At 44.5% G+C, this 21,985-nt stretch overlaps 1 protein-coding gene across 7 annotated transcripts in view; it reads right to left on the bottom strand.

Annotated features, from left to right (window-relative positions):
* Positions 1 to 21,985, bottom strand: part of flncb (filamin C, gamma b (actin binding protein 280)) — a 63,492-nt gene that overhangs the window by 35,280 nt on the left and 6,227 nt on the right. For 4 of the 7 annotated variants that reach the window (XM_073066720.1, XM_073066722.1, XM_073066721.1 and 1 more), the window contains exons 2-12: positions 10,831 to 11,079; positions 8,958 to 9,055; positions 8,595 to 8,742; positions 8,169 to 8,287; positions 7,888 to 7,965; positions 7,053 to 7,215; positions 5,889 to 6,089; positions 1,990 to 2,127; positions 1,620 to 1,746; positions 633 to 769; positions 187 to 380 (exon numbers count right to left, since the gene is read on the bottom strand). In XM_073066720.1, the coding sequence (XP_072922821.1) occupies positions 187 to 380; positions 633 to 769; positions 1,620 to 1,746; positions 1,990 to 2,127; positions 5,889 to 6,089; positions 7,053 to 7,215; positions 7,888 to 7,965; positions 8,169 to 8,287; positions 8,595 to 8,742; positions 8,958 to 9,055; positions 10,831 to 11,079 (1,652 nt within the window). Of the gene's footprint in view, positions 1 to 186; positions 381 to 632; positions 770 to 1,619; positions 1,747 to 1,989; positions 2,128 to 3,746; positions 3,873 to 5,888; positions 6,090 to 7,052; positions 7,216 to 7,887; positions 7,966 to 8,168; positions 8,288 to 8,594; positions 8,743 to 8,957; positions 9,056 to 10,830; positions 11,080 to 21,985 lie in introns of all 7 variants that reach the window. The other 3 variants (XM_073066717.1, XM_073066719.1, XM_073066718.1) reach the window with 1 other exon arrangement.

Genomic DNA, 21,985 nt, shown 5'->3' with positions numbered 1-21,985 from the left:
TCCTCCTGAGGATTTTAACCCTTCATCCTCTGGTCGTATTCTTGCACTCTTCTAAAGCCATTAGGTTGACACTAAAAGTCAGCGCCCTGACCTACAGTGCTCAGGATATTGTTTGATCAGGGGGACAGCAGAACTACTGGATGTGCACAGTTCCATTGTAGTCAGCATCCAGCTCGCTACACTCACCTTCTCTGGGAAGCTGTCGTTGTTTGCTGGCAGGATGTGAGCCATGAAGGGACTATCCTTAATATCTTCATCATCACAAATCACATGCACTGCATAATCACCAGGCTCAGTAGGCCAGTATCGCACGTCACACGAGCCATCCCCTTTATCATCGCACTCGATCTTCGCCTGTGACGGACCTTCAATGGAGAAGCCTGGGAGAGAAAGATTACAATGCAGCTCTCAGACTGGAGAACGCATGCCATCAGATGCCTATCCCCAAAGCAGGTACACCAAGACCTGTTAGACGCAGAAACAGTTCACCTGATATCTTGTCAAGAGTCTCATCTCTGCATCATTCAAATACAGACTGAACCGAAAGAAGATGCACAAGGAAAATCAGTCTGGTGCTTAGATCCAAACCCATGTTGACCTTCGCAACTATCCCAAGAAGGTACAGCACTTACCTAGTGTCCCAACTTCAGTGCCAATTGCCTCCACAACAAAATCTGCTGACTTCCCCACCACACCGGTCTCCAGCCCTGGTCCCCAGGCTCGCACCTTCTGAGCTCCAGCTTCAGGTCCAACTTGCACTTCAAACGGGCTGAGGGGGGCAACACACAGGTCAGTATGCACACACCCAACAATGCAGCTTACATTCAATTAACACTGGAAAAGGTTCAATGGCTTTAAACTGGAAAAAAAGCAGGGAATTTGAGTGTAGGCCCAGAGCACCGCACATGGTAACCCTTTCAATCCCAGAATCATTCTTGTGAACCTTGTTTGGACCCTCTCCAATGCCTGCACATCTTTCCTTAGATAAGCGGCCCAAAACTGTTCACAATATTCCAATTGTGGTCTGACCAATGTCTTATAAGCCTCAGCTTTACATCCTTGCTTTTATACTCTAGTCCTCTTGAAATGAATGCCAACATTGCATTTACAGAGTTGAAGAGGAATTTCTTCAGTCAGAGGGTGGTGAATCTGTGGAATTCATTGCCACAGACAGCTGTGAAGGCCATCTGGAATATTTAAAGCAGAGGTTGTTAGGTTCTTGATTACTCAGGGCATCAAAGGTGACACGGAGAAGACAAGAGAATGGGGTTGAGTAGGATAATAAATCAGACAGGACGGAATGGTGGGGCAGACTTATGAGCAGGATGGCCTAATCCTGCCCCTGTGTCTTATGAAATTTGAGTGTCCTGTCCAACGTGTTGTTAAATTCCTTAAAACCAAAAGTTTAATTTAAAGTCCTAGATCAGGGGTTTACAACCTGGGGTCTAGAGACCCCCTCAGTCAATGGTAGGGATCCATGGCATAGCAAAGGTTGGGAACCCCTGTCCTACAGGACATTAGGCAAGTACAACTGGAACCAGGGAAGGGAGAACCTCTGTTGTAGTTAACCAAGTTAATTCTGTCTCCATATGGCATATGTTTTGCTAACTCTGACTCACCTTCTTGGAATAGCATAACCACCCCAGGTGATGGTCACTACATATTTGCCTCCAATCATCGGATGATATTCACATTCGTAGACACCGTCGCCGACATCCCGAACCTTCACAGGCTCCTCTGTGCCCTCTGGAAGAGAGACGGAGGCCAGTGAGTGACGTTAGCTGACTGCTCGTCCTCTATTGGATAGGTGTGGGGTGCATAGTGGACAGCAGTGTGGAAAGAGAGTGATCCACACTAGTCCAGAACCGACCCACAGACACAGGAAATGTGTTCCACCACTTAACCCAGGATCACTTCCTCCCATCCCTTCCCCAAATGATATTGTGTCCCCAGCCAAGCTGGATGCACAATCCCTACCAGCCAACTTACTGGGTCCTTTGATGACAACCTTCAGCTCTCCAGTGCCAGCTCCTTTGGTGAAGACTTTGAAGTCAGTCACCTCCTTAACCCGCACTCCTTTGGGCTGCAGACCTCTCCCCGAGGCACGACATGCGTTGGGATTGCACGCTGGCAGAAAACACACGTGATTCAGGTTAATGTCAGGACATCGCACGCACAGAAAGCTCCAGCACAAGTCTACAGTCACATCACATTCCCACATCTGCAGGACTCCTGTCACGAGGAATCGGAAAACCTGCCAGCTTAGCAAGCAAATAAACCAGCAGCCACCTCGGCCACAAACTCTGCCTCAGGCCAGAGGCTCCACTCTGATAGAGAGGGTTTCTGGACATCGCCCACAATGCTGGGATAGAAATACGAGAAGTCAGCAAGGGATCCTGCTCCTAACCACTGGCCCAGGGAGGGACAACCTCTCCACATACAGATGACAGACCATCTTCCTGTCCAGGAGAGGAAATGTACGAAGCCCAAACAGCATGTTATCAAAAATTATAGGGGGGAGGGGTCTTGATCAGCAAAGTGCTTGGAGGGATGGATTTTTGCCATTGGTGAGGCGCTGGATTTTAGGAAGTCATATCAAGGTAGGACTTGAGAATAGAGGAACTTTGTGTTCCAACAAGTACATGGCTCACTGAAATGGAACAGGTACAGAAGGTGTTGAGGGCTTTTGACTTGCCGGCCTTCATCAGCCAGGCACTGGCAGGTGGTGGTGCGGTGGTACAGAATGCTGGGCAGACTTTGATTATTATGTCCAGTGTAGGTTGCCCTGCTACAGGAAAGATGCTATTAAACTGGAAATTGTGCAGAAAGGACGTGGCCAGAATGTGGGGGACTGAATTATAGGGAGGTGGTTGGGCAGCCTAGGACTTTCTTCCCTGAAGCATAAAAGACAGAAGTGATCTTCGAAGTATACAAATGAACTCTTTCATTCCAGAGATGGGGAATTCAAAAAGTTGAAGTGGATAGGTTTCAGGTGAACAGGGAAATATTTAATCAGAACCCAAGGGCCACTCTTATATTGCTGATAGAAAGGATGGCATGTTTGTGGAATGAGCAGTCAGAGAATGTGGTTCAGGCAGGTTACAATAACCACTGGGCAGGCATACAGACACAAACGGTTTAGAAGGCCATGGGCTAAATATGGGCAAATATGAGTAGCTCAGATGGGCATCTTGATTGGCAAGGACCAGCTGGGGGGGGGGAAGGGCCTGATTTTCTGTTGCACACTGACTAATTGATTGTGATTTAATCACATGACCCAACCTCCATCAAGTTGGAGAAACAGTTCTCGAAAAAGGAATGCACAGAATAATCTGGTGATTAACAAACCACTCCACTCAAGAACTGCAGAAGTGCAGAGCCATTCCAGCAGAACATGACAGCCAACTTGCCCACCCCAGAACAATCGCACTACATCTCATGACTGAGTTAGTAAAGACCAGGAATAAGAAGCCACTAACCACGCAAGCCCACGTAAGACTTGCATTGACTCATGGGGCCAATGACCATCCCAGGGAAGGGACTGGCCCATTAGCCAGTACCCGCATGCATGGAAGGCACGACCAGCAATTTCTTGTACAGACAGAGGCACACTGTTCACAGGTATAGTCAGACACACAGCTCAAGTCCTCTCAGACATGTGACTAGCACCCGTCAGACAAGCAGGACCAGTAACTCTTGGTACAGACAGAAGCACAGGCAACCACTCAGCTCAGGCCAATACTAACGTGGTCGTTTGGGTTTGGGAGGAGGGGGTGGCGCTTTCTTTGCCTTCTCTGCCGGCGGGGTGCGGATGGACTGAGGAACAATCATAATTGGAGCTGGTGTAGCAGCCTGGGCCGGAGGGGGGGGTCCTGAAGTCAGTCCGGGCACAGATCATGAAGAAGAAAAGATGAGAGAGATGTAACATACGGTGTTGAGTGGCAGAGCTCGGTGCCGTTTCCTGCAGTTCCATGAAAGTGGGGTTGGGGGAGTATCTTGGCGCTCCAAGCTCTCCAGTCTGACAACCAGGCACATTTTTAGAGTGGAGAGAAGATTCTGCAGTGCCCAGTGCCACGCAGTCTCTGCCTTACTACAGCACAGCCCCAGCTTCCAAACCACTTTCATAGTCTCAGCCTCCAAATGACTGCCAGAGCACACCCAACTCCAACAGACCATGGTCAGAACAATCTTGCACCTTCATTACTGCCCCAGTATAATCAGCCTCATCTTCAAGGAGAACACAGCTAGTTCAGCTTCATTTTGACTTTCTGTACTAACTAGCCTTCCAGATTGGCCCCAATGTTACCAATTCAATAACTGTGCATTGGAAACTTTCAAACCACCAATCCCCTCCTTAAAGCAGGGGTTCCCAACCCTTTTTTAATGCCATGGACCACCACCATTAAGCAAGGGATCTGTAGGCCCCAGGTTGAGAACCCCTGCCTTAAACCCAAGCTTGTTCCCTCTCCAACCAGGAGAGTGCCCTCGCCACCCATTGTGACCCCGAGAAACTAAATCCGCTCTGAAAATGCTGTCCAGTCATTTTATCTTTTGGAAAGCTGTGAACAAGATAGACACCCAACAGAACAAAAGCTCTTTTTTCTCAACATGCATGAGGAAATTGATAAAAACAACCCCCACGAGATCCATTTGCTCACCACAAATTTATTGTCTGTTCAGAGCAGGCTTTATTTAACAAGCGGGCTATTCAAGGTCACAGGGAAAGAAAAACATGTGTTCCTTCATTCTAATGTTGCCCAATGGCTAGAAGCAAAGCTGGCCTATTGACATGGAAGCTGGCAGCATCTTCATGTCTGCTCAACTGGATCTCCAACCAGGCAACTTTCCCCACCCATATCTGTAGTCATTTAATCAATATCCAAATGGTTCGTTTATGGTAGGAAACTAAATACCTTACAAACTGAATCTGTATTGATAGCAAAGCAAGATTTCTCCCCAGAGTATGATAATCATTTGTTTCAATAACAGTGCTAAAGAATCATGCCATTAGCGTCTGACCATAACCCAGAATAGAGAATAACTAATGGCACAGGATCAGGTCGGCAACGAGGCATTTCAATTCAATCAGCCACAAGGTCAACACTGCCTATTCTTGGTCAATTAACAAAACTTCAAGTTCCATGCTGGAACCCACTCGAGAATGTCAAAATGTTTGACAGCACTGCTTGAAGTCAAAAAGTTCTCCTTTCTTGTTCTGGTTAACTGTATCAACATCATATGCAAAAAACAAAAAGACATTAAACACACTCTGGTTACCGTGACTTGTGGCCCCCGCGTTAAAACAGTGACTTCACGCGTTGCAAACCATTTTGAATCACTCTGGGGTTTGCAAAAGGACGCCTTAGAAATGAAGGTTCTTTTACATACACGCACACTCAGACAGCCCGTGGGAGCTTTACTGCAGTGACCCACAGGCTCCATTCAGAAGATTATTGTCTTTCCCCCCCGAACCAAAAAAATTACAATTGACTGCGTTTGTGGCATTAACAAGTGTCACTACTTGTAAAGTGTCAGCCTTCAATTCGTTGCCTGGTCCCCTCACCCAGCCCACTCTCTCTAACTTCACAAACCACTCATTTTACAATCTCTATCATGACACTGGCCCACAAACATTCAATTACCCCCCATTATACTTTGTACTTCTGAGCTCCCCCACCCCTAAACATTCTTACTCCTTGCCCATCCCATACCCTCATGTTCACATTCCTTCCACTTCACCAAAGGTATGATTGTTTCCCCACCTCTTAACCTCCCCTCTGGTCACTTTTCCCATAACCTCCCTCTCAAGATAAAAAAGCTAAGCAATGGAGTGCAGGACAAAGGTTCCTTGCCCAGAAGAGCCCAGGAGCAGTGTGTTGTGACCTTACCTTCTGAGATGTTCACATTGAAGGGACTCTTGGGTATTGGGGCTCCAGCAAAAGTCACATGGATGGTGTGAGGACCTTCGAGTAGAGGTCTGTAAGTGCAGCGATAAACATTGTCTCCTTTATTCTCCAGAATCACTTCCACTGTATCCCGCCGGCCTTGGGGATCAACGATGACAACGCCAACATCTCCTGATCCAGCACCTGTAGGTAAAGGGGCTGTTGTCAGTACAGCCTCAACAACAGCAACCCGCACTGGGCAGAAGTTACCATTCTTCATCAACATTAAAATGCAATGGAATCAGAGGAGGGTCTCTAGACACACGTGGTCACCCAACACAACCCCTTCCCAGTCCCAAGCTACAGACTCCAAACAGGATAGCAAATGCAAGAACATGAATGTCTGATGAAAGTTTACAAACCTCTGCTGAACAGGTCTTAGAGAACAAGGACAATAAAAGCAGAGGTGGTTTACTAGACAGACTCAATGGGGGAAAGAGACCTCTGCAAGAGGAGGGGACACGGGCTAGATTTGTTCTACACCAAGAAAAGCAGGTTACAGGGGGACCTAAAGAGATGCTCAAAAGGCTTTGTTCAAGAGAGTAGAAAAGAACTCCTCAGGAAAGTGGGTCAGTAAACTAAGCTTACCAATTCACAATGATGGGCAAAAGGGCTAGAGAGGGTAAAAGTCTTGGGGAGCAGGAGCACACTACACTGAAACATTTGAAAATCATGAGAGGTGACTGGATGTGAACATGGAGAACCAATTATTACATTTACATGGAAACGTGGCATACAAACTAAAACTGAGAAGGTCTAAGAACTGAGCCAGAGATGGACCATGTTAGGCTATTGGCTTCTTTCCCTGCAGAGTCACCCTTCCATTGAATGAGGATATTTACTCCAAAAAAAAAAATCAGCTTTAAAATTAAAACATCATCTCATTAACGCACACAAAACACTGGAGGAACTCGGCAGGTCAGGCAGTATCTACGGAAATGAATAAACAGTCACCATGTCAAGCCATGATCAGGACTGGAAAGGAAGGGGAAGGATGCCAGAATAAGGAGGTGGAGAGAGAGGAAAGGAGAACCAAGTTGGTGATAGGTAGATGGAGTGGGGAGGCCTTTTGCCTTTCCCTCTTATCACCTTCACCCTGGAACTCACCTGCAGTATAAACGTCGAAGTAGGTTGGCTTGTTGGCAACATTCCCATTCAGCTCCAGACCCGGGCCTTGAGCAGTCACCTTGTTCGCATCACCCAGAGCCATGCCGATCTGGACTTTGAAAGGGCTTTTGTCAATTTGCTGCCCAGCAAATAAAACTGTTACCTGGAAGTGAGCACAAAAAGGCAACATTAATGTAAGTTTGACTGTTGTGTACCACAGTACAATAAGCCCATCTTCCTATCAGCCATTCATATGGAGTACAGGGATCTACAGCTGCAATCTGACCTGGAATGGTTGCACTAAGTTTAGAACATTAAGAGGTGATCTGACCAAGTTCGAAGATAACCCAAGAAGCAAATGACATACTTGCAAGCTACTCCCTCTGATTTGGTGAAAACAAGGCACAGAAACCAGAATGAGCTTTTTAAGATGGGATATCAGGAGACTCTTCCAGGCACAAAGGGTGGTAGAAAATGTAGACACACATCACCCCTTCTTAAAAAAATTAGGACACTAGGGTCAGAATGGATCTATCAAGGTCAAGATGGTCTTCAATCCCCAATTAGAACCCCAGGACAAGCAGCAGAGTTGAGGTGCAGATTATTGAGAAGCAGCACAGTTTTCTGATGTACCAAAGTGTCATCAGTGGGTTTGCTTCACCCAAGAGCTTCTGGCATGTAGTTCCCAAACATTACTGATGGGGAGAAAACCCAGCAGGAATTCCAAATATCCGAGTGGAGCAATTTACATCCCCTGCTCAAGGACAGGGCACGCCAATGGGATGTATGAAGTCTGAGACGAAGCTCGTCCTGGATGACCTGATCAAAGAGTTACCTTATGAAGTCCAGCAACTTTGGGTATGTAGGAGACAGAGTAAGTGCGGTTCTTGTCGTTGTTTGCAACCACTCGTGCCTGTACAAAGAAAATAAAATGGTCATTCTGCTCTGCATGGATTATTCCCGGCCAGCCACTTCAGCATACACAAGGTACACATTATAATGCCAACACAAAAACAGTTACAATAAACCCTTCAGAGCAAGTAGCAATAAGCATTAAACGACGGTCTTCAACAATATCTATTGTTGAAAACAACTACCGAAAAGCACATTCATTACCTCTTCAGTGTGGCCTTCAGGATCTTCCACAAACACCAGGACCTCTCCAAGACCAGCATTGATCGTCTCCACTGTAAATTCTGCAGGCTTTAGGACTACGTTACCTTGTGGCTCAATACCTAGAATCAGATATGAGAGGCACTATCACAATAACATTCCTACCAGGTCAAAGGACACCACTATCCCTCACACCTGATTTAAGGATATGGTCAAGATGACATACCATTCCCCAAGCCCAAGGGTTTGCCCTGCCTCATCTTCTGCTGTCCCTTACCCTAGATGGAAGGACATACAACAGGCAGAAAACTAACCCTTAGTACAGGTCAGTTGGACAAAACACCCGTTATCCTGGGAAACAGTTGAGAAAGGTACTGGATAGTCATTGGGCCAGGAATTATGGTATCACTTGGAGAGGAATGTCCTTACCTGGCCCATAAGCTCGAGCTTTCTTGGGGTTGAGTTTTGTTCTGAGTGGAGCACCAGGCTTCAGCTTTGCCTTTGGGAACTGCGAGAGATAGGTCATCACCGAGTGTTCATCTACATTGGGGTCCACAATCTCCTCAGGGGCAATTACCTTCAAAGAGAGCAAAGAAGATCGTGGTGAGAGATCAAATGTGAGAGGCAAGAGGGGTGGGGGGGGGGAAAAAAGAGGATAAATTTGAAGATCTGATTGAGTATGAACGATGTCTAGATCCAAAAATAAAAAAAATGCACAGGAGACAGATTCCACTGAACCTGCTCCACAGATTCTGTGGTATCTTCACAGATACAGAGAACGAAGACACTCACCTGAGGAACCCCCAGCCAGTCGTCAGCTTGCTGCATAGCCTCCCGGGCATTGCCCACGGGCTGATTTGGGTCCCAATCCTGCCAGTCAGGGCACAGACCTGCGGGAACAACAAACACCATTCAAACAAAAAAACCAAAGCAGTGTGGAATCCCTGCACCAGGCAGCTGAGAAAGCCCACACACCAAAAACTACAACCTCCATAACCACTGGATGTCGAACATTTCCACCATCACCAGTTCATTCTATTGGCCTAGTTCTGGGTAACTTTATTCTGCTCAAACACAATGGAACATTAAAGATCTCACACACACATCTAAAGTGCAGTAACTGTGGACCAGGACCCAGAAAACTGCCATTAACACAGAGCTCTCAGTGAAGCTGATGCCATGATTGATGGCCAATCATCCCAGCTGCGCATGCAAGCAGCATCACTACTCCTGCTCATGACCAGTAACGTAGCAGGAGCTGGGGCTGTGCCAGGCCAGCTCACATCTGGTTCTCTTTATCTTTAATTGTATTTTGCTCTGTTAAACATTTCCAACATTGCCAGTTCAGCACTTTCAAACCCATCCCTTTGCTTGGTGGGCTCTTGGGGACGACCCAGTTCTCCATCACGTCCACAGTGTTGTTACTTCACAGCCTTCAAGGGTCACCTTCACCAGCTGAGTCATTCTGGGAAATTGTGTCAAGTGAACCATGAGGCACTGCTGTGCACAACGAGAAGTGGGAGTAGTCCACTTGACCCTTTTGCTTCTTCTGTCAATTAAGACCACGTTTGACCTTTCACTTTCCAACACTAACTCCCATACATCTTGATTCCTTTAATATCTAAAATCTATCAACTTTTCTTGAATATACTTAACTGCCAAACCTCCACAGGCCACCCAGAATGGAACATTCCAATGACTTACTAACAAGGTGAAGAAATCTCATATTCTGAAATGCCAACAAAATATTTTGAGACTGTGACCCCTGGTTCTGGATAACTCTGTGGGAGAAACCGTCATCTCCATATCCATTGTCAGGCCCTGCATGAAATTTTTACATTTCGGTGAGATCATTTCTTATTTTTCAGACCTCCAGAGAGCAAAAGGCACAATCTGCTTAATCATTCCTGAAGAAGGGTCTCAGCCCAAAACGTCAGCTGTTTGCTCTTTTTCAGGGATGCTGCCTGGCTTGCTGAGTTCCTCCAGCACTGTGTGCACGCTGCTTTAGATTTACCAGCATCTGCAGATTTTCTCATGTCTGTAATCTCACCTTGTTTAACAAATCTACCAAACCAGGAGCCTATCCGGTCTGTGCTCCCTGTACCGACATATAACCACCCTCAAAGTAAGAGCAGATGGGAACACACTATTACCAACAGTCAGACCAGGTTCTTGCAAACTGGCAACAGGACATCGCTACCCTAATAAATAAATCATCTTGCAATAAAGGCCAACATATTGTCTGGATTCATGTTGTACTTAACACAACTTGCAGCAGTTTGTGCAGGTCCCCAACACAAACACATCAAAATTCTCAACACTTAACCATGCTGCCACCAATCCCAACATTAACACACACCTTTCTCTCATCACTTAACTCTGCCACCAATCCCAACGTTAACACACACCTTTCTCTCATCACTTAACTCTGCCACCAATCCCAACGTTAACCCTAAATTTCTCCACACCTTTCCTTGCAGCTACACATCTGTAAATTCTATGACCCTACTGATACTGTCAGTTTCTGCCATCTCCTTGAGCACATAATGCAGCTACCCTCCAGTCACAGCAAATCTTCCATTCATTCACCAGAATACACTCAGGTTTAAAAGCCAAGCTTGTTTTAAATAGTTGCACTAACCCCACCACCCTCTCACCCGCCTACCTGGTGCACAGTTGTCCACCAGGGCACCCAGTGCCTTGCCATCCTGCCAGTCTCGGTTAAAGTTGGTGATGGGCAGTTGTGGGATCTTATTCTGGATCCATCCCAACAATCTCTGTTTGGGAGTCTGCTTCTTGATATCTTCGTCATCCTCATCTTCCCACATGGGCATAGAGATAGAATAATGGAGGATGAGAGTCCAGATCAGGCCCAAGATAAGCTTCAGATTCCCATCCACAATAGCCTTGCTGTCTGTAAAATACAAATCGGGACTTTGGTTAGCACTCAACAGTAAAGCTTTAGACAGAAATAAACTTCACAATGCATCCTATCTGGTTGTATCGCCATCTGGTATGGAGGGGCCATGAGAAAAAACTGCAAAAAGTTGTAAAGCTCCATCATAAGCACGCGCCACCCCAGCATACAGGTCACCTTCAAAGAGACAACTCCCATCATTAAGGACCCCCACCATCCAGGACGTGCCTCTGCTCTCATTGCTACCATCAAGGAGAATGTACAGGTGGCTGAAGACAGACACTCAACATTTCAGGAGCAGCTTCTTCCCCTCCACCATCAGATTTCTGATTGGACAATGAACCCATGAACACTTCCTCAGTGTTTCCCCCCTCACTTCTTCCACTACTTATTTAATTTTCTTTCTTTACATACACTTTGTATTGTAATTTTTATTAAGTACTGCTGCTGAAAAATAACAAATTTCATGACATGCAGTTATGCCAGTGATATTGTCTTCTTCAGATACAGAAAGGCACATGAATGGGTTGACACAGTAAATTTAAAAAGGATCAAGGAAATTATTCAGGAAAACCACAACTTCAATCTTTTCCCTTACTTTATGCGCAATTCATATGTAGATTTCATCCTTACTTTCCCAAGTTATTGGTGTGTGATATGTGTGCTATGCACCTTGGTCAGGAGAAATGTCATTTTGTTTGATGGTACACATTTATACAGTTAAATGACAAAAAACTTGACTTGACAAAACCGGTGTAGTCTCCGGCTCACCGAACCCATGCAGCTTCTGCATTGGGAGCATTTGATTAGATAGTGGAAAGGACGTTTTGCTCAGTAACTAACCAATACTGTGCCAGAAAAATATCATCAAGATTAATTCCTAACTTCACCGTCAGCAATAGTAACAGATACAGCCTTTTCCTACTAAGGAAGTGGTTACAGGATATTTAAATCATAATAGGACTAGGCAGAATAATACTGATTAATGAAAGGGTATCTAACTGGTAAAAGAGAAAGGAGAAACCGGTGGTTGTGTATTGACTTTCTGAAGGCTTTTATTAAAAAGCACTGTGGATATTCACTGGGATTTATTAAGTAATGAGAATGGACAGAAAATAGAATAAATGTGTAGTTTGGCTGTGAGCTTGCAAGTTGCTGCAGGAATCAGTAACGAGCTTCAGTTGTTCACATTCATGATTTGGAGGAAGGACATCGTTTATTAATGAAAGCAAGTTTGATGGCAGTGTGGTCAACGAGACTTCGGTAGGCTAAAGTAAATGCAAGGTTGTGGGTTGGTGAGAGTGTGCACCCAAATCAGCAATATCCTTCTGTGAAACACATGCCAGCAGAGATTATCACTGATTAATGAATTAGTAAAAATAATTATGGCCTTTTTAAAAAAAATTGTTTGTTTACATGTATTCATTATTTTACTACTAATAAAAGTACAGACAGGCTGAAATAAAGTATTTAGAAACTGTCCAAAGATTATTAATATTAATCTCAAAAAATTAAAAACACATTTCTAAATTGTATTGTCATTGTAACCATTTAAGATCTGCAAGGATTGCAAAATATACAATCCAACATCACGTGTTCTCACAACCGTCCACCTGGCTCCAAGCTGGTGTGGGACATTTCCTGTGAAAACATCTCACTGCTCTTGGGTTGTAAAAGAAAAACCATTTGCTGATTCATTTGATGGTAAAGATAATCATTATGTATCTTTTTATTATGGGTGGGGTTTAAAGAATCGAGGGTCAGCACTGCACGTGAAGAGCTGGAAAAAATTTTGTCGGTGCCCTCTCACTTTATTTGTTTAGAGATACAGATGGTAACAGGCCCTTCTGGCCAATGGGTTAGTGCCAGCCAATTACATCAATGCAGCCGATTAACCTACCAACCCGTACGTCTTTGAAATGTGGGAGGAAGCCAGAGAACCTGGAGGAAACCCACAGAGAGAACGTACAAACTCCTGACAGACAGCGCAGGAATTGAACTCAGACTGCTGGTGCTAGAGTGCTATGAAAACCACTACACTACCATAACTCCCCATCTGCCATAGGTTTCCCATCCCTGTTAAGGACGTGGCACATGGAATGAAAATGTGGAAACAATGGGATAATTTTGGTTGAAAAAAATTAGGATTGACTTTTTTTTAAAATGGTTTTTAAAAAAACCAGAATGATGTTAGTGCCCTTGTACAGTTAAAATGTCAGTAATTTGAGCAGATACAATAAGCAATAGCATGGGATGGTCTGTTTGTTACATGAAGCAAGATGAAGTAGACTGGCCTATGCTCAGGTTTGGAAAAATGAGAAACCTTCAGCAACTTCCATTGAAACATTCAAATTCCTCTTGAGGCTTGATAACAATGTTTCCCCTGCTGGAGTGTTTGGCACCAGGCATCAGTCTCAAGGCGAGGGTTCACATCAGACAAGAAACATTGTCACCCAAGTGGTTCGTGAAACTTTGGTACTTTCTACACAAGACAGCTGTGGAGACTCAGCATATTTAAGGCAGGAATCAATGTTTGTAGAACTCAAGTTAATTAAGGCCTAGGTTAATGCAGGAAAGTGCAACCATGGGAATGATTCAGCTTTATCTTATCAAATGGCAGAGTAGCTTCTCTCTCTCTCTCTCTCTCTCTCTCTCTCAAGCTCTTGTGGCTCTCCCAATAAATCAGGTATTATTCACAGTAAAATTACAACATTGAATAAAAATTAAAAATGAATTCGGGCCAGTGGCCGTTCAAAGCTTGATCAAAACAAGTGCTGGAACCACCCGCCCCACCATGAGTAATTTTCTCCTTGCGAGCCACAACTTCCCAGCTGTTGCAGAGATCACTCTCACTCATCTGGGAGTTGCAGGCTGGGGCCACGGCCAGCAATGATATTTTCACTAATGTTCCAGTACAGTCAGGCAGCAGATCCCAAGGATTTGAGAGCTAGTGCTTCCCTCCCCCTCCCAACACAGAATACAGGAGGATTTCCTCTGACACTATACCCGGCTTGGCAGGGCTCCCAGTGACCCTTACTGCTGTCACAGAAAGGAATACTGCTGTCAGATATTCCGCAGGCAAGAGACTTCAAAATAAAAAAAAATTTCAAATTTCCACCAATTTGCAGCCCTTGTCCAGATCATATCAGCCATCTGCCTCCAACTCCCTGCATTCCTATCTAATTCCCTACCCCACTCTGCTATCTGAGAGTGTAAGACATGGGTAGCAAGCACTAACTACCAAAAGCAAGTGCGAGTGAGATGCAGCAAGTGTACAAGTCCGCACACATATTCCGCGCAGATAGAAGGTGATGTAAAGTCCAAACTATTTGTTGAGACACAAACTGACACAGAGGCTCATATGGCTTCACTGAAGATTCATTCATACTTTACCATGAAAGGATACAGGCACACAGAAGAATTGGCTTTCCAAACAACCAACTCATTGGCAACTCTACACCACAGTGAATAAACCAATCCCTAAATTAACAGCAACTGCATCCTTTATTCACGGAAAGCATTATTTGTTTAAACCATGACCCCACATATTTAAACAATGGACAGCTCTTAAAATGTACAATTGCACTAAGTAGTTGTTATCCTGAAGAAACTGATCCGGAGATGTACTGAATAGCCTTTACCCCAAATAAATAGCAACTCTACATAGGGAGTTTACCCCAACAAGGAATAATTACATACAGTTAGATTATCAGTGACCTTTAACCTGAACAATGAGACTGTATGGTTCAAAACCAGATCTCCATATAAGTTGTACACCACAGGCTGCTTAGCCCTTCCTGCTGTGCCAATTCTTTAACACAGCTCGCCAATTTGTCCCTGCTCTTTTCCCCTCAGTTTTTTTTTCCTTTCAATTGTTTATTCAATTCTCATCCACAAGTTGCAACTGGATCCGTTTCCAGACCCTTTCAGGCAATACAGTTCAAATCACTTTCCATAAGCTGCCTAGTGCTTGTCACCTACTTCAAATCTTTGTCCCCTGGTCACAAGACCAGCCCCCAAAAATAAAAGTCCATCAAATATCCTTTCATCTTCAATATAGAATTCTCTACTTCTCCGACCTTTCCATACCAGAAGGGTACCTCATCACTGGAAACAATAGTAAACCTCTTCTGCACCCCTCATTATCATCTTGCTATTGTATAATAATTATGCTGTGCTTGGAACCTATCCCACTAATGCAGAAGCTATACATGCTTTATAAAATTTAGAATGCAATATTATGAAATTTTGCAAACTCCAAAATATTCCAAAAGCAAATTCCAGGCTCTACCCTCAGTGGCCACTTTATTAGATACACCTGATCATTAATACAAATATCTAATTAGTGAATCATGAGACAGCAACTCACTGCATAAACGTCTGCAGACTTGGCTAGAGGGTTAATTGTTGTTCAGACCAAATGTCAGATTGGGGAAAAGAAACATGATCCAAGTGACTTTGGTCATTGTACGATTACTGGTGCCAGGCAGGGTGGTTTAAGTGTCTCGGAAACTGCTGATCTGCTGGGATTTTCACGCAGTTTCTCGAGTTTACCAAGAATGGTGCAAAAACCAAACCCAAAAATAAAATCCAGTGAGCAACAACTCTGAGTGAAAACACTTTGTTAATGAGAGAGGTCAGACTGGTTCAAGCTAATAGGAAGGAGACTCAAATGACCCCAAGTTACAAAGGTGGTATGCAAAAGAGCATCTGGGAATGCACAACGTGTCCAGCCTTAAAGAGGCTGGGCTACAACAGCCGACCACAATGAGTTCCTCTCCTGTACCTAATAAGGTGGCCATTGAGTGTATGTCTGCTACAACTGTCAAAGGTTACATATGCATTAAGATTAGTCAGCCAGTAAAACACAAAATGACAATTAAGCTCACATTGGCTTTGGTTTTCCATCCAAAATGTATCACTTTCCTCTTCAATGCCTGAATGATTACTCCCCCCACCCCCGTCTCAATTTCTGTGGTTAATCCACGACTTTGGCTCTCAGTTTTGCTTGACCTGTAAACTTTGAACTGATCAACTATAAGGATGCCAGCGTCATTAAAACAACTCGTGCTAACCCTAGATCACCATTCGGTACGTCTCCTCAGTCTAGTTTATCACTCTATAAAGCTTTACATTCCCCAGCCAAACCACTTCAACTTTGCTATGCAATGCTTATTTTAGCAAATGCCTCGTGAAAGAAAAACTTACAAACCAGACAACTCTCAATACCTCAAGCTAGCCACAAAATTTGATGAACATATTTGCCTTCCATTTATTCACTCAAGTGGTTATGTCTCTGATTTTCTACAAACACATCCATACTGCAGACATTAAACTCACTGGGCTGAACAAACAGCTGTACAGCACGTGCCCTTTTAATCTGGAAAAAAAATCTGAAGAAACACAGGCATCCATTGCAATGAATTGCATCCCTGCCAGTCTAAAACATTCTACTCAGCCTAATCTGCATTGGTGCCCACTGGCTAGCATGGACATAGTGGGATGAATGGCCTTTTCCATGTTGTACCACTAATCCCATCCATCAGCTGAAAAATAATTCTTCATGCAATAAGGCCACAAGACCTAGGAGTAGAATGAGGCCATTCAGCCCATTTTATCATGGCTGATCCTGGATTCCACTCAATCCCATACACCTGTCCTTTCACCGTATCTCTTGATGACTGTAGTGAACTACATATACCTGTCTGGACACGCCCCCCCCCCCCCCCACCGCTGACTGCTCCTGTGGCTCCTCCCACTGACCATGGCTCCTCCCATGGACCCTGGTAGAAAGACGATTGGAGACACAGCCCCGGCCTCAGTCTCCAGGATGTAGTGTGGTGGTCAATTGCTGCTTGTTCTTTCTTCCAGCCAATAAAAGCCTATATCTCGCCTCACGTCTCCAAGAGTTATTGATGGTGCATCAATGCCCCGATCAGGAATCTAACAACTTCTGTTTTAAATATACCCATGGACTTAGCCTCCACTGCAGTCTGTGGCAGAGCATTCCACAGATTCACCATTCCTTGGCTAAAAAAAAATCCTCCTTACTTCTGTTCTAAAAAGTCACCCCTCAATTTTGAGGCTGTGCCCTCTAGTTCTGGATAACCCCATCCCCCACCCAGAGAAAACATCCTCTCCACATCCACCCCATCTAGTCCTTTTAACATTCGGTAGTTTTCAATGAGGATACTCCCCACATTCTTCTAAATTCCAGTGAGTACAGGCCCAAAGCTGTCAAATGCTCCTCATATGTTAACTCCTTCATTCCCAGAATCATCCTTGTAAACATCCTCTGGACTCTCTCCAATGACAACACATCCTTTCTGAGATAAGGAGCCCAAAACTGTTGACAATACCCAATGTGTGGCCTGACTAGTATCTTTTAAGGAATCAGCATTAAATCCTTTCTTCTATATTTTACTACCCTTGAAATAAATGCAAACATTGCATTTGCCTTCTTTACCACAGATTCAGCCTGCAAATTAACCTTCTCAAAGTCTCGCAGGAGGACTCCCAAGTCCCTCTACACCTCTAATTTTTGAACATACTCCCCATTTAGATAATAGTCTGCACTATTGTTCCTGTTAGCAAAATGCATTATCATACATTTCACAACACCATATTCCATCTGCCAATTTTTTGCCCATTCTTCCAATTTGTTAAGTCCTGCTTCAATCACATTGCTTCCTCAGCACTACCTAACCATCCACCCATTTTTGTATCATCCGCAAACTTTGCCACAAAGCCATCAATTCCATTATCCAAATCACTGATGACAATGTGAAAAGTAGTGGTCCCAACACTGACCTGAGGAACACCACTAGTCACTGGCAGCCAACCAGAAAAGGCCTTCTTTATTCCCATTCACTGCCTCCCGCCAGTCAGCCATTCCTCTCTCCATGCAGCATCTTTCCTGGAACGCCACTGGATTTTATCTTGTTAAGCAGCCTCGTGCGAGGCACCTTATCTAACGCCTTCTGAAAATCCAAGTAAATGACATCCACTGCCTCTCCTTTGTCCACCCTGCTGATTACTTCCTCAAAGAATTCCAACAGATTTGTCAGACAAGTTTTCCCTTTACAGAAACCATGCTGACTTTGATTTATTTTATCATTAGTCTCCAAGGACCTCGAAACCTCATCCTTAATAATAAGACTCCAACACATTCCCAACCACTGAGGTTAGGCTAACTGGCCAATAATTTCCTCTCTTTTATCTTCCTCCCTTCTTTAAAGAGATCATAAAGAATGCCCTTATGATCTTTCTACCAATTAAATTTACTCCTTGTCTGCAACCTCTCCACCAAAGGGGAATATACTCTTCCTACCCAGTATTTTATTCAGCATAATCAAGTTTCCCTTTCAGCTTTGTCTGCTCCCAAGAAACAACCCCAGTATATTCAACCTTTCCTCGCAGCAAAAATTTTTCCAGAGCTGGCAACTTTTTCAAATCTCCTCTGCACCTTCTTCAGTGGAAGCACATCTTTCCTGTAAACATAGTGACCAGAGACCATACACAGAAACTCCATTTGTGGTCTAGCTAGCATTGTAGATCGTTTTGGCATCACCTCCCTACACTTAGATTCTTCTAAGCTAATAAAAGAAAGAATCCCATATGGCTTTTTAAACCACTACCTTTAAAGATCTGTGGCCATACTTCTGCTGTGGAGTATTCTCTTTCCCAATGCACGGCTCCAAGTACATTACCTCATTTCTCTGGATTAAATTCCATTTGGCATTTTTCTGTCCAATTGTCTCTAAACCCTCTATATCGTCCCCTGTTTTTCTACCTTCTCAATCTAGGTTCAGCTTCTTATCCCCATGCCAAACTGGTTCATAAAAGCTTCCCTAAACAAGGCAAAGCTACAGTGTGGCACCAGAAGCATAACGTTACTCTTTAAAATCTGTTTGTAGGGCATCTTTACTTCTGTATTCAATACATTATGCTGTTAGTATCATTATGGACCAAGTCCCTTGGTATTTCAGCCTTCCCCTGCAGAATTTGCTGCAGCCACTCTGTAGTATTCTTACCCTGGGACCAGGGTGGTAGTGTACAATGCCAGAATTACACCTGCAAACACAGAAGCACTGTCCCAGAGATAACTTCACTATCTGTAGAGTTGATTTACCCATTGGCACTGAATGCATTGCACATGGGAAAAACCTCTCCCCTCTGTACTGAGGACCAAATACTGATTAGCCACCTCATCCCTCAAGGATGCAGAAGCCCACAAGAACTCAAAGTCCATGTTCCCTTTTCTATGCCTGTCCTCCGGGTGCTCCAGTTTCTTCCCACTGCCCAAAGATTTGCTGGTGAGTGGGTTAATTAGTCATTGTAAGTTGTCCTGTGATAAGATTAGGGTTAAAATGGGGGTTGTTGGGTGGTGCAGCTCAAAGGGCTGGAAGGGCCTGTTTTGTGCTTAATCTCTAAACAATCAGCTGGTCCATCGAGCCAAGGGACAATCATCTCCAGAGACACGTTATCCACTCGACACCACGACCGCAGCATCATCCGCCGTCAGTCAAGCTCCAAAACCCAGAGCTCAGACTCCTCGAGTCGACAACATGCCCTGCACTCACGTTTGTCCAAAATACAGGAATTGCCCTGAAATTTCCGTGTGACACAGGATGTGTATTCCGTCAGTCAGAGGTGCTCTGCCCCTCTAATAAATTAAATCACCAAACAAAAATAAACAGCTTATTAAAAAAAAGAGCAACCCACCTATCAGCACTTTTACTTGTATTGACATCACTCAGCCCAATCATCTTGCAGGTTTCTGCTCTTCGGTCACTCCTTACTTCTGACAACAGCTTATGGATAACACCCATTAGTGTTCACCAAAACGTACAGGAGCAACACTCCAAAACTGTGCTGATGACAGATGATAGGGGGGTAAGGCAGCTAGGAGAGGGAAGCCCATGAGGGTATCCAGACAAGCACTTGAATTGCCATGACATTGAGAGCAATAGCCACAGTGGCATAGCAGATCACGCAATCGCTTTATAGTGCCAGTGATAACCAATCGGGGTTCGATTCCTGCTGCTGTCTGTGAGGAGTTTTACTTGCTCTTTTCCCCATGACTGCGTGAGCTTTTCCAGCTGCCCTGGTTTTCTCCCACACGCCAAAGATGCGGAGTTAAGGTTATGAGTTACAGGTATGTTATGTTGGTGCCAGAAGTGAGGCAAAACTCGTGAAATACGTCGTTTCCATCAAACAAATCAGCGAGGAACGTACCCTAGCACAATGGTCACTGACTTGATTTGATGTCAATAACAATTTCACCGCGTGCTTTGATATACATGTGAGAAATGAAGTTAATCTGCATTGCTCAACTGCTTGCAGATTGCAGTAGTGTAGATGCATACTGATGATTGAGAGACAAGGTCGGCCAAGGACCTGTTTGCACATGTGGGACATCTTCCCTACATCCACTCTACTAATGCAGTGCTAAGAGCCTCTATTAGATCAGTCTTTCCCTTTCAAGACAGAGAGCCAAGGCCAGCTTGGTCTTTTTTGATTGGTTTCCAATATAATTAATTTTCCTGTTTTCTTCAGTGTCTTACATTATTCAACAGTCTGTGAGCCTGGTATGTGTCACTAACCACTAACTTCAAAAACATGCTCATGAGCAACTATCGCATCCATTTCACGTCCGAGTTTAGACTAGCCACCAGTCCGCAGGCTGTCAAAGCTGGTTTGCAGCCAGTGAGTCAGCCTCAGGTGAAGGGGGAGCCCTGGCTGGTGTGGGATAGGAACCCCATTGTACAATGGAGCACATGTATGGGGTGCGTTAAATGAACATCAGTAAACAAAAAACAGGAATTTAGATAATATTATCATATCCTGGCTGACCACTCCCAACTACCAGACCCACATCATCACCAAATCTCTTTTTGTAAGATCAACTTTAGTTTATTCACATGTGCTGTTGCATCAATGACCAACACAGTCAGAGGACGGTGCTGAGGGCAGCCTGCAAGTCTCACCATGCTTCCAGCGTTAATATGGCACGTCCCCAACTCGCTGACCCTGCCTGAACACCTTTGCAGTGTGGAAGGAAACCAGAACGTCCAGAGGAAACCCTCCCAGTTGCAGGGAGAATGAACAAACCTTTGTGGGCCGAAGGGCCTGTACTGTGCCATAGGGATTTTTTTTCTATAAACCCCTTACAGACTACAGCAGGAACAGAATCCCCATCAGTGATCTCTGATACTGTAAAGCAACCGCACCAACCACTAAACCATTATGCCCTCCCAAATGCTCTTCAGCATCACGAAATACATTTACTTCCTCCGAAGCTTGATTCAAATATTTGTTCTCCACTGCCTTTTGTGGTAGAGAATTTGCAGGTTCACCACCTCTAGGTGAGAATTTATCCTAAACTGTTTGAAATATATGAACCAAATCCTGAGACTTTGACCCTAGCTCTATTATCTAGCCATCAAGAGCACCCTCCCTGCCTAGAGTCTGTGTGGTTCCATTAGGATTTTAGAGGTCTCTTTGTCATCTCCATTCATTTTCCTAAACTCTAGTGTACGCAGACCTAATCTTTCTTCAGATGTCAGTGCTACCTTCCCAGGAATCAGTTGGCTTGAACTTGGCTATGCTCCCTCCATGGCAGGAACATCTTTTCTCACTGCAGATGTTGAATGACCAAAGCCCTGTGTAGCTGCAGCAAGACATCCTTGTTTGTGTACCCTAACCCCAATGTGCAATTTGGCTTCCTAAATGCTTGCTGCATCCCAACACTCATTTTCGGTAACCTAGGTGCAAGGACACCCAGCTCTTTCCACACCTTCCCTTTCTCCCCACCACCAGCCAGATAACATTCTTTCCATCTTTAAAAACCAAAGCAGATGATTTCGTATGTCCATATTAAACTGCTTCTGCCAAGCACTTA

This window comes from Hemitrygon akajei, chromosome 14, assembly GCF_048418815.1.
Source record: "Hemitrygon akajei chromosome 14, sHemAka1.3, whole genome shotgun sequence".
Lineage (NCBI taxonomy): Eukaryota > Metazoa > Chordata > Chondrichthyes > Myliobatiformes > Dasyatidae > Hemitrygon > Hemitrygon akajei.
The sequence above is the reverse complement of the archived record's forward strand: the minus strand, read 5'-3'. Positions and strand labels throughout refer to the sequence as shown.